This window comes from Tamandua tetradactyla, chromosome 11, assembly GCF_023851605.1.
Source record: "Tamandua tetradactyla isolate mTamTet1 chromosome 11, mTamTet1.pri, whole genome shotgun sequence".
NCBI classification, from domain to species: Eukaryota; Metazoa; Chordata; class Mammalia; order Pilosa; family Myrmecophagidae; genus Tamandua; species Tamandua tetradactyla.
In genome coordinates this window covers 29,661,474-29,674,485 of record NC_135337.1, presented here as the reverse complement: position 1 = coordinate 29,674,485, position 13,012 = coordinate 29,661,474, and the positions used below count along the sequence as shown (strand labels likewise).

The 13,012-nt window shown below is 35.8% G+C and overlaps 1 protein-coding gene and 1 pseudogene across 12 annotated transcripts in view; one reads left to right on the top strand and one right to left on the bottom strand.

Moving 5' to 3' along the window:
* The window catches only part of LOC143650009 (rho GTPase-activating protein 29-like), a 75,481-nt gene that overhangs the window by 25,258 nt on the left and 37,211 nt on the right, over positions 1-13,012 (top strand). For 9 of the 12 annotated variants that reach the window (XM_077120211.1, XM_077120210.1, XM_077120209.1 and 6 more), the window contains one exon: positions 8,298-8,432. In XM_077120211.1, coding sequence (XP_076976326.1) covers positions 8,298-8,432 — 135 coding nt within the window. Of the gene's footprint in view, positions 1-8,297; positions 8,433-10,066; positions 10,192-11,056; positions 11,130-13,012 lie in introns of those variants that run through there. The other 3 variants (XM_077120221.1, XM_077120222.1, XM_077120220.1) reach the window with 3 other exon arrangements.
* On the bottom strand, positions 77-942 carry LOC143650918 (tetratricopeptide repeat protein 1 pseudogene; annotated as a pseudogene).

The following is a 13,012-nucleotide window of genomic DNA, read 5'->3' as shown; positions in this document are numbered from 1 at the left end:
TTAATTGCCCTGTGGGTCTGTGGCTCAGGGGCCTGGCTGAGGATTTTTCCTTCTGGACAAAAGGGACACACAGCCAGAACCAGGGGTTATAACTGCACAGACATCATCTTAAAATGGAAATTGAATCAGGCTCGTTACATCAGTAAGAACATCTTACCCTGATCATAAAATGAGGGAAAGGGGAGCAGTAGGCTGTACTGGATAGCCTTTTTTTTTCAGATAGAATGCTTTTTAAAATATTGGCAGGTCCTTTCCTCTTGTTAACAGCAAGCAGCACACAATTTCCAAGCCAGCTTTTAAAGCTATTGTTATCTCTTGTTATCTGTTATTGTTTGAATTTTGAACCAAATTGATGGAGTAGGAGCCAGTAGAGGACTCCTGTTTGATCTGGAAATTTTCTGTGGAGAGTCCAAAAGGTCAGAGAACCAAGTTCCCAAGATCTTTTAGTTTACCAAACATCTCTTCCTTTAGTCTTTCATTACGTTCTTCAATTTGCTTAGGTAATCTCATATAAGCTTCTCGTGCTTGATGTACTGATGGATCTTTTTCTAATATTGATTTATAGTCTTCCAAGGCTTCATCTAGCTTATCCGTTTTCTCGTACAATTCTGCTCTCCTTAATAGTGCCCTGATTTAGCTGGGGTTTAAATGAATTGCTTTGCCGCAGTCACTGATGGCCAGCTCTTTCTTGTCTTGTTTCATCCTTGCAGCAGCTCTATTTGAAAAGAGAATAGACCTGTCTTTTTGGAAGCAGGATGGGCATGTCTGAAGGGCTCGACTATAAGAAGGTTCAGCATCTATATAATCTCCTTTCTTAAATTGTTCATTCCCCTCTTCTTTTAGTCTAGTGCTCTCTTCTCTTCTCTTCTGTTTCTCGTCATCTGGCATGTCCTTTTCCAGTTCTATGAGGTATTCTTCATAGCTCCACAATCTCTTGAGTCTTCACCTTCCAAGCCACTGAGACCCTTCTAAGATTTTTTAATATCAGTTTTATAATAACTATCTTAAAGAGTGGTATTTATGAAAATTTTCCAAATAAGAATATGGGGCTTGTGTTACAAAAGTTGTGGAGGTTAAAATAAGTGCCATGAAGCTCTGTGCTCCCTAAAGGAGTGAAGATATTGCAGTTTGTCCCTAATTCTTTAATTTACAATAAAAATGGAGAGCCTAATGTGGGAGATCAGAGAACTGTGAAAACATTTATTCTTTCTTTGATAGAATAGATGATAAGAGTTTGGTAATTCTCTTACAAGACTTATTTTCAAGAAGAGGTTACCCAGTAGTCTTATACAAGTAGCAAATGTGGAATTTGAAGTTTTAGATCTCTATCCAGCATCATTAAGGGCATTATGAATAATTACGGGGTAAATTTTGCCTCACATTAAAATGCTGAATCACTCAATTATACTTACATGTTTGTTCTGTGTTTAATTATAGCACTAGATTAATGTACTTGCTGTGTAAGTACCAGTTCAGGTATATGTTTGCCCCTCTATGAAATATTATGTTCTGAATTCCAAAGAACAGATTCATAAATGTTCTTCTAGTTATATAGTAATTTAAAAGTCTTTCTTTGTGGTATGCTTCCTGTTGGGAGTTGAATCCTGTCCCCCACAAAAGACATGTTCAGGTTCCAACCCCGAGTCCTGTGGGTGTGAACCCATTTGTAATTAAGACCTTTGAAAATGTTATTAGTTCCGATGTGGCCAAACAGAATGGTGCTGGGTCTTAACCCAATATGACTGAAGTCCTTATAAGCAAAGGAAATTGAACAGAGAGGGGTGATGCCATGGGGAGCAGCCAGAAACTGGAGGTCAGCGATACCTGGAAGAGAAAGGAGATGATGCCTCCACGTGCATTGCCATGACTGAAAAGCCGATGAACCCCCAAAGAATGCTGGCCAGCCAGAAGATACTGACCCCAGGCGGAAGCAAGTCTTCTAGTCTCTGACACTGTGAGCCAATAAATTCCTGAGTCAACTTGTTTTGTTTTGTTTGAGCAACCCATTCCTGGTTGAAATACCATTCAAGGAAGCTCAAAATCTGGGAATTTGAAAAATGGAAGGCTTGTAATTGGGCTAGAATAATAGTGTAATTGGGCTGTCATAAAAGATATTTGAAAGGAAATCAGTAGTCTAATTCTTCAACTTTTTGATTATATAACTACTTTAAAGTGGATTTTAATAAAAGCTTATCTTCGTGATTGGTGTCTTGCTTTTCTATTTTGTTTTTAAATAAGGCTAGAAAGGAAGATAAAAGTTTTCACTAGTTTCAGATAAACAAGTTGTACAATTTTTTTTTTTAAGTTTTTTAATGGGTGGTGCGATGGTGGCTCAGTGGCAGAATTCTCGCCTGCCATGCTGGAGACCCAGGTTTGATTCCTGATGCCTGCCCATGCAAAAAAAAAAAAAAAAAAGAAAAAAAAAGAAGGTTTTAAATTCACTTTTTTTTTTCTTGGTCAACATTTTTATTTTTTTATTAATTAAAAAAATTAAACAAAACATTAAGATATCATTCCATTCCACATATACAATCAGTAATTCTTAATATCATCACATAGTTGAATATTCATCATTTCTTAGAACATTTGCATCGATTTAGAAAAAGAAATAAAACGATAACAGAGAAAAAAAAAGATTATACATACGATACCCCTTACCCCTCGTTTTCATTTACCACTAGCATTTCAAACTAAATTTATTTTAACATTTGTTCCCCCTATTATTTATTTTTATTCCATATTTTCTACTCTTCTGTTGATATAGTAGCTAAAAGGAGCATCAGACACAAGGTTTTCACATTCACAGAGTCTCATTGTGAAAGCTATATCATTGTTCAGTCATCATCAAGAAACATGGCTACTGGAACACAGCTCTACATTTTCAGGCAGTTCCCTCCAGCCTCTCCACTGATGAGAGTGGGGAATTGAAGTCTCCAACTATTATGGTAGGTCTGTTTCCCTTTTCAGTGTTTGCAGTGTTTGCCTCACATATTTGGGGGCATTCTGGTTTGGTGCATAAATATTTATGATTGTTATGTCTTCTTGTTGAATTGTTCCTTTTATTAGTACATAGTATCCTTATTTGTCTCTTTTAACTGTTTTACATTTGAAGTCTAATTTGTTGGATATTAATATAGCTACTCCTGCTCTTTTCTGGTTGTTATTTGCATGAAATATCTTTTCCCAACCTTTCACTTTCAACCTATGTTTATCTTTGGGTCTAAGATGTGTTTCCTGTAGACAGCATATAGAAGGATCCTGTTTTTCAATCCATTCTGCCAGTCCATGTCTTCTGATTGGGGAGTTCAATCCATCAATATTCAGTGTTATCACTGTTTGGGTAGTACTTTCCTCTACCATTTTGCCTTTTGTATTTTATATGTCATATCTAATTTTCCTTCTTTCTACACTCTTCTCCACACCTCTCTCTTCTGTCTTTTCATATCTGTCTCTAGTGCTCCCTTTAGTATTTCTTGCAGAGCTGGTCTCTTGGTCACAAATTCTCTCAGTGACTTTTTGTCTGAGGATGTTTTAATTTCTCCCTCATTTTTGAAGGACAATTTTGCTGGGTATAGAATTCTTGGTTGGCAGTTTTTCTCTTTTAGTAATTTAAATATATCATCCCACTGTCTTCTCACCTCCATGGTTTCTGCTGAGAAATCTACACATAGTCTTATTGGGTTTCCCTTATATGTGATGGATTGCTTTTCTCTTGCTGCTTTCAAGATCCTCTCTTTCTCTTTGACCTCTGACATTCTGACTAGTAAGTGTCTTGGAGAATGTCTATTTGGATCTATTCTCTTTGGGGTGCGCTGCACTTCTTGGATCTGTACTTTTAGGTCTTTCATAAGAGTTGGGAAATTTTCAGTGATAATTTCTTCCATTAGTTTTCCTCCTCCTTTTCCCTTCTCTTCTCCTTCTGGGACACCCACAACATGTATATTTGTGCGCTTCATGTTGTCATTCAATTGCCTGAGTCCCTGCTCATATTTTTCCATTCTTTTCCCTATAGTTTCTGTTTCTTTTTGGAATTCAGATGTTCCATCCTCCAGTTCACTAATCCTAACCTCTGTCTCTTGAAATCTACCATTGTAGGTTTCCATTGTTTTTTTCATCTCTTCTACTGTATCTTTCATTCCCATAAGTTCTGTGATTTGTTTTTTCAGACTTTCCATTTCTTCTTTTAGTTCAGCCCATGTCTTCTTCATATCCTCCCTCAATTCATTGATTTGGTTTTTGATGAGGTTTTCCATTTCTGTTCGTATATTCTGAATTAATTGTTTCAGCTCCTGTATCTCATTTGAGCTATTGGTTTGTTCCTTTGACTGGGCCATATCTTCAATTTTCCTGGTGTGATTTGTTATTTTTTGCTGGCGTCTAGATATTTATTTAATTACCATAATTAGTTTATTCTGGAGATTGCTTTCACTTATCTTACCTAGGGTTTTCTTGCTAGATGAGTTTGTTGTCTATCTGTTCATTGACCTTCAGTTCAGCTTTTTCTGGGTCTCTAGCTTAAGTTTTTTTAACAGAGGGTAATTTTTCAGTTCTTGTTTTCTTGTTTCTTGTCCTGCTTGTAAGGTGCCTTTTCCCTCCCCACCCTTAGGAGGGTCTACATAGGTATTACAGACTCCAGTCGGGTTTTCCAGGACTAAACTGGCCTCCTTTCGGGGGGAAGGAGTCACCTGCATCAGTTTTCCCTGAGGGTGAGACCCAGCAGGTTGAAAGACTTTCCTGTGAAGTCTCTGGGCTCTGTTTTTCTTATCCTGCCCAGTATGTGGTGCTTGTCTGCCTGTGGGTCCCACCGGCAAAAGATGTTGTGGCTCCTTTAACTTTGGAAGGCTCTCCTTACTTGGGGGCATGGTGGAGACAGAGGAGAGGTTGTAGGCTGGTTTTAATGGCTTCAAATTGCCAAGCCCTGGGGTCTGAATTCCTTGAGAGAGGGATTCCACCTAAGTTGGGCTTCACCCCTCCCCTGGGGAACAGGTGGGAGACAGCCCTGAAAGCAGTCTGTTTCTGCCTATTTCTGGGGCAGTTGCAGCCCAAGTAGTCCCACCGCTGAAACCAGAGGCAGCCAAGCCTCCGTAGAAACAGCAACAAAAACTTCTGTTTTGTCCCCTTTCCTCTTTTTCGGTTAGGCCAATAAGCGACCTCTGCCTTGACCAGTTTCGCCTGAGCTGGGGGCCTATTTTTAGTAGTCAGAATTTGTCTATTAATGCCACAATTGGTGTTTGGTTGGACTCAGTCCCTGCTACTGTTAGAGTCTCTTTCCTTTCCTTCTGGGAAGCCGCCTGTGGGGGAGGGGTGCTGGGCGCTGGTCACAGCGGCTTGGGGAACTCATGGTTCTGGAGACTTACAGCCGGTCCAGCTGATCCAGACTGGGGTACACTGTGTGTCTGGTCACTATAGTAGCTCCAGGAGCTGTTCTGTACTGTTTCTGGTTATTTAGTAGTTGTTCTGGAGGACGAGCTAAAACGCGCACGTTGCTAAGCCGCCATCTTGGCCCCTCCTCCGGCAGTTGTTTTTATCTTAAATTCACTTTTATTTGTAACCATATAACTCTGATCTCAAGTGGTAGCTTCTGATGAATTCTAGATCCTTCTAAATTTGATAGAACTGTAGTAGGAGGAAGTATGGTAACTTTCTAAAGCAAATTTTGTTGAACAAAAGAATCAGAAATTTAATGTCATTAAACGTTATGTTCTATTGTGAGAAGTTATGCAGCAATTTTCTTGCAAAGTCTTAATTGAAATTCTGTCTTGAGGATTAACCCATTTTTCCCTAGGGTAATGTACAGGAGCATATGTCAATTTCTTTCAGAGAAGTTTTATTTAGTAAATTTTACCTTTAGTAACTATTGCTTCATTTTCAGCCTTTGCATTGTGCCAGATATTTTGTGAGATATTAGAAATATTAAATTGCTAGCTTCAGATGTATCCTAGAAATAAAAGGCTAGAAGTGATTTCCCATGGATATCACTTACTATTTATTGTGCAAGTTAACAGGTTATGGCATAGTGGCTGGTGTCTGTGAAGTGAATCTTTGAGGACTGATGTGTGAAATACAGGTTGTTCATTTGTTACTTGTATATTAGTTCGTGGATTCTTTTCTTTGTATTTGCTTAGAATATTTATATAATTTAGTATCATGTATAATAGTAACTGGCATATTTGATTGCAACATAAAGCCTTTTAAACCACACATTGCAGATTACTGGTCATTAAGACATAACTTCTTTAACCTTGGCAAGATAACATAGTGGTGAAGAACACAAGTTCTGGAGCCAGGATTCCTGAAGTGGAGTCCTTATTCTACCTCCTACTAGTTATATAACCCTGGGCAAGTTACTTCTCTGCTCTGTGCCTCATTTTCCATACCTGAAAAAGGGAGATAATTAACCTGTATCATTGGATTGTTGTCAAGATCAAATGAGTTATTATGTAAAGTTTTTAAAATAAGTATTTAAAAATGTCACCTAATATTATTTTTACAGCCCCCAGATAGCTGGATAAAGAAAGGTACTATTCCTGAGACTTTTTCTTTTATTCTGTAAATTCAGAAGTCATTATGGTTAAAAAAAAAAAGGGGGGGGGAGTTTCCTAATGATCAGTTGATAATTTCTGAAAAATTTCTTCCTCCTGATTGTTTTCATTGAGCTCCAGGGCTTTCTTGTTTGGTTTTGCAAGCCAAGAGTTCTTTCTTTTAAAAATATCAGTATTTGTTGTAGTTCATATAAATGTACAATACTTTGCTTTTCAGAGAGAAGTAAACTGAATTAACAACACTGATGTTAAAAGTTGTCTGTTTTTTTAATCAAGAAAAACGCCATGGCTTTCTCACTTATTAAGCATTTCTGTGATGTGTTTGCAATATAAACATCGCAGTATTGTATTAATGCTTGAGAACCAAAAAGTGGAACTGGCTAATCTGTTTTCACTTGATATACTGAAGAGGGGCATGGGAAACAATAAATTAAAAAGATGAAACAATAAATTAAAATTCAGATGACCATATTATAGGAATAGTAGATAAACATGGGGATAGAAGAGATTTACTGCTCTAAATAAATAGTGTTAACACTTTGGTTGAATTTCATTATATTCACATACATATATTCCTTGCAGTATAAATGAAATTTCATTACATTTATAATGAATGTGGCCACTATATTATTTTTTATTTACATTAAATACTCTAACTTGTCAAATATAGAAATAATTTAATAAATATTAACTATTATTAAACATTAGTGCTCTATGAGGTTACAGAAGGAAAATGATACCAGAGTAATATATTCAAGGTATCTTTTCAAAACTGGGGAAGGTTATTCAGGGGCTTTAAATTTAGGGTGACTAATTTCTGGTCAACCTGGGTAGTCCTGGAGTATGTCTGTTGTCCTGGCATCCCGTTTTCACTTGCAGAAGTATCTTGGTTTGGATGATAAATTATACTGTTGCCTTATTTTATAAGGATTGTAAAACTCTGTCTTCAGGAACCCACGATGGAGTAAATGAGTAGAGTAGGCTGCGGCTAGACAATTGAGTGCTGGGTAAAAATGCATACCTAAGAGAACAGCCACTACTTGGTTCCAGTTACTTGTGGCCAAGGATGAATATGGGCTTGGTATAACCAGATCCTGATTTTCCAAGTATAGGCAGAAACCTGGAATTTTCATAAAGAACCCTCCAGTTTTCATGATTGGCAACTAATTTAATTTTTATATGCAAAAATTCATTAAAGTACATAAAGATCTGTATATATTGCCACATGTAAATTCTAACACAATTTAAAAATGTACAGGTCAAATGGAAGTTGTTATACTTAAGGCCTGTGAGTTAGTGGTTATCTGTAAAGAGTCAATTCTAATTTGGAAATTTAAATGTGCTTTTTAATATTGGTCAGTATATCCAACTTTATATGGCTTCATCTGTTAACTTTGTTAAAAAATGTATGACAGTAAAAGCTATAACACAGGGAAACCTTCTAAAGTTGCCATAAGGGAAATCTTCAGCGCATATTCAGACTGAAAAAACTAGGTACTTGATAAAATGAAAAGATAGTGCTAAATTGACCATAACTATGAAAGCCTTTGAAGTCTTTCACTAATTAAAATGATTAAAACTCTTCAGGAGGCCATATAAATTTGTATTGCAATAATGATAATAGAGATGAACTTCTAATAGGCAAAAATTGTGGAGCTAGTTCATCTACTTAAATGTGTTTCATAATGGTCTTTCTTGGTTTGGATTCCTGAAAGTTTGCTTCAGAAACAAATTGCTTTTTTTCCCCTCTTTAAGAATATTTTAAAGAACTCATTCCTATACGTCTGGATGAACTTCTCCAAGTTTTAAAGTCTATAATGAACAAACATCGGAACCTCAATTCTGTTGACCTTCAAAATGCTGCCGAAATGCTTGCTGCAAAAGTGAAAGGTAAGGAAGATATGTTAAAATGGTTTGATGTGATTAAAAAGGACCCATGTCATACATTTTGGTCCATAATGACTTATAACCAATCTCTTCTCATGGGATTGGTATGGTATATATCAGTAAAGAATTATGTTACTTTCGTATTTTAATATTCCCGCTTAAGTTACACCTAAAACTTTCTTCCTTTCTAAAATTAAAACTTTATTCTTCAGGAAAAACTCTAAAAAATACTAACTTAAACCAAACAATTGACATTTAAAATTTTTGAATTTTTTGAAATGGTGCACACTCTTGTGCCAAGTAATTAATGTTCAGGAAGTCTTTGCTATCCATGGATAATTGATGCTGGAGAATGGTCATTTATAATGAATGCACTACAAACCATATAGATAAAATAAGATTTAATTGGGACCTTATTTTAAAATATAAAAAATGAAATACAAATTGTAAACGTAAGTGTATAAATGTACCTATACATTTATGTATCATGTAGTATGGGCTAAAACTTAGAATCAAGTATTAGGACATGATCCTCTGATGAAATGACTTGCCAATAAGAAGTGTTAGAATTATTCTGGCCTCAGTATGTAAGGATTGAGGGTAAAGGGAGCGTTTGACAAGTTATGAGACTGGAAGCAAGGAGATCATTAGAGATTGTTAGGAATAATGTGGTTTAGGTCTCATGTAAGACAATAGCAGAAGTGTGGTAGTGATAGAATATGACTGTTGATTTGACAAAATATAAAGATAGATCAGATGTTAGGGGTTAAGAAGAAATCTGGAGTTGAAGATGCAGATTTGGAAACTGTTGGTGAATTGGTGGTAATGTACAAGGAAGACACCAATGCAGAGTGCACAGGCGTTTAAGATCTTGGGAACATAGAGGCAAGAAACACATAAGATGATCTGGACAGAGGTCATGGAAATTTAAAAATACAGGATTTTTAGAAGTGGTCATCAGTGTCAAATACCACTGATAAGGTAATATAAAATCAAATAATTGAAGATTAAAAAGTGACCCATTGGGTAGCAGTGGCATGGTGGAGTTGGGGTAAAGTGACAGCATCCAGTGATCCATTCTCTTGACAGAGGTACCATGGAGCACAAAGGAAGGAGCCCATCCCAGCTTGAGTGAATAAAGGGCTTCTTTGGGGAGAGATGTTGCCTGGCCTGAATCTTGACATTTTAATAGGTATTAACTGGGCTTGAGGTGACAGTAGGGACTGAGATATAGGCAGCTTGTACACGGACTGTGGATGTGAATATGATGAGAATGGTCAACACACTCATATCTCTGACAAGGGATGAGGCAGGAAGAGAAATAAAATCCTTCTCAATAAAACATAGACCATACTTAAGAATCTCCCCCTCCCCCTTGCTTTTGACCTAGATTTATTGTGTTTGTGCAGTTCTCTTTTTTTTCTGTATTTCAAGCCCTGAAAAAAATATAAATGGCTTGAAATGGGAAGCATGGGTAGTGTCTTTTGTGACTTTTTAAAATATGCTTAGTAACGAAATTTATTTTCAGATAGATTGTTTACAAGTGCCATTTAACTTTACTTAGATAGGGAAATTTGCGTCTTTAGATAGTAAAATTTCCATGCTTGGAAATAGCAACCTTGTTCAATTGTTGGTAGCTATTGTGCGCAGTCAGGATGTCCTGGGGAAGGAGTGTGCCTGTGTGTGGTTGGTGTCCACATTCCAGAAACAGACATGAAGAAAGTGGTCTCTCAGCTGCCTTGAAAATCTTTTTGTCTTTGAGGTAAAGCAGTCTTTTGGATATTATTTCGCTATGACTGCCTTGAGATTATTGTTAGTATTTTACTTTTGTGCTTGGATAAGATTTAAAAAGGGAAAATTTATTTGTTGTTGGGAAACTGTTCTGTTTCAGTAGGATTCTGAGAGACTATGAAACTTTAAACATGAGCAGTTTTCTTTGGGATAAGTTTTATGTTCTTAAATAAGACCTCCCGCTCCGCCTTAATTTTGAGGCCATCTAAAAATTTCATGTATATGCCAAATGAAAAATATTAAGTGACCTGACAAAATCAGAGCATTTAATTCTTTCACTTAATGGTAATTTAGTTCTCAGATGCAGGAAAGGCAAGGGGGAATAGAAACCATTTTTGAATGTCTAATTCTGTACCAACAAGTCAGTACTTTGTATATATGCTTTATACCTTAATCTTTGCCAAAAATACCTATAAAAGTAAATTTTTATTATCCTTATTTAAAAGAAGAAAAATTAAAGAAAAACTGTTGTATGGTAGGATCAGAAAGCAGTCAGGAATGTGGAAATCATTTCGTCTCAGTGCCCTTATTGCATTAAAAAAAGGTGACCTGAGCAATGGACTTTCTATGGAGGTCTTAACAGTCAATCCATTTAGCAAATATACCAAACGGTTTCAAAAAAATGATAATAACTTATAGAAAATAACTTTAGAAACTGGAAAGTAAAATTTTGTTTGTGTTACTCCTGGTTTGACTGTATGAAAATCATCTACTTCCTATGTATAATAAGTTAGAAGTTGAAATTTTTGACTTCCCCTTATTTTTATTTTAAAAGTAGAATTGAGCTTTTAATAACTTTAGGAGAAAAATCCTTAACTTTTTCCCATTCATTTTAGTAGTGATTTGTATTTCCTGTGTGTCCTCCTGTTTCCAAGCAGAAGTTCAGTCTGACAAAATATTTGCAATATGGTAAGAGAGATACAGCTATTTTTGAAGCAGATAAAGACATCTTTGGCATTGAATAATTTATTCTGTACTTGTATATTTGTATTTTAATATTTTTCAATTATTTTGTTTACTATGTAAAAAAAATGAAAAGACCCATTTATTTAGGTTTTTCATGATCTTTTTTTTTGCCCTATGTTTAAAAATTGGCAAACAAAATGGAAAAAGTAAGCCTTAATTGTGTATCCACAATTGTAGAAACTTCATCTTTTCTTTGTTTTGAAAACTTAATTTTTTCAATAGATAATACTTTTATACAGGTTTCAGAATGCAAGTGATATGAAATGGTAAATCTCTTTCCTACCTTTCCCTGGATAAACAACAACTATTATTGGTTTCTTAGGTATCTTTTCAGAGGTATATTATACATATATAAACAAATACATGTATTTTCTGTATTTTTACCCTCCCTTTTATGCATGTGATAACTTTCTGCTCCTTGCTTATTCCCTATCTGTACAAAAAAGGCTTCCATATTCTACTGTTGTTTTTTTTCAAGGTGCATTGTAATCTTTTATATTTATGTACTATAATTTATTTAAGCTGTTCACTAATAATAGGCATTGGGATTGTTTGCAATCTTTCTCTATTACAAACAGTGCTTCGGTGAATAACCATGTAAATTCCTAGATAGGCAATTGCTGGATCAGAGGGTATGTGCACATTTATATTTGTGACATTGCCTAATTGCTTTCTGTAGTTTCTACCCTTCTACCACCAGTGCTAGTAGCAGGCTGATCCCCTACACGTTAGAGTTCTCCAGTTTATTTTTCCTTCTAATGTTTTTATGGTATTATTTATTCAATTTAAATCTTTGCTGCATTCTAAAGTATCTAGATACCTAGCTAAATGGTTGAATAATTCATCTTTCTTCCACTGATTTGAAATACTACCTTTGTCATATACTAATACTCACATAAATATTTGTATCTGTTTCTGGATCTTATTCTATTCTGTTGATTTGTCATGAGCCAATATATGCTGTTTTTTTTTAATTGATAAAACAACTTACAAACACAAACATTCTTAACATACAAGCATTCCATATATGGTATACAATCAGTGGCTCACAATATCATCACATAGTTATGTATTCATCACCATAATAATTGTTTAGAACATTTGTATCACTCCAGAAAAAGAAATTAAAGGAAAAAAGAAAAAACTCATATGTACCAAACTGCTTTCCCCTCCTTCTCATTGACCACTAGTTTTTCCATCTACTCAATTTATTTTAACCTTTGTCCCCCCTATTATTTGTTTATTTTTTATCCATATTTTTTACTCATCTGTCCAAACACTAGATAAAGGGAGTATCAGACACAGGGTTTTCACAGTCACACAGTCACATTGTAAAAGCTATTATCACTATACAGTCAGCTTCAAGAAATAAGGCTACTGGAACACAGCTCAACAGTTTCAGGTACTTCCCTTTAGCTATTCCAATATACCATAAACTGAAAAGGGATATCTGTATAATGTTTAAGAATAACCTCCAGGAAAACCTCTCGACTCTGTTTGAAACCTCTCTGCTACTGATGCTATTTTTTCTCATTTCTCTCATACCCCTTTTGGTCAAGAAAGTTTTCTCAATGCCTTGATGCTGGGTCCCAGCTCATCCTGGGATTTCTGTCCCACATTGTCAGGGATATTTACATCCTTGGGAGTCATGTCCATGTAGGTGTGGAGGGCAGTGGGATCACATGCCATGTCTGCTTAGAGAGAATGGCCACATCTGAGCAACAGACGAGGTTCTCTGAGGATGACTCTGAGGCCTAATTTTAAGTAGCCTTAGCCTATCCTTTGCAAGATAAGTTTCATAGGGGCAACCCCCAAGATCTAGGGCT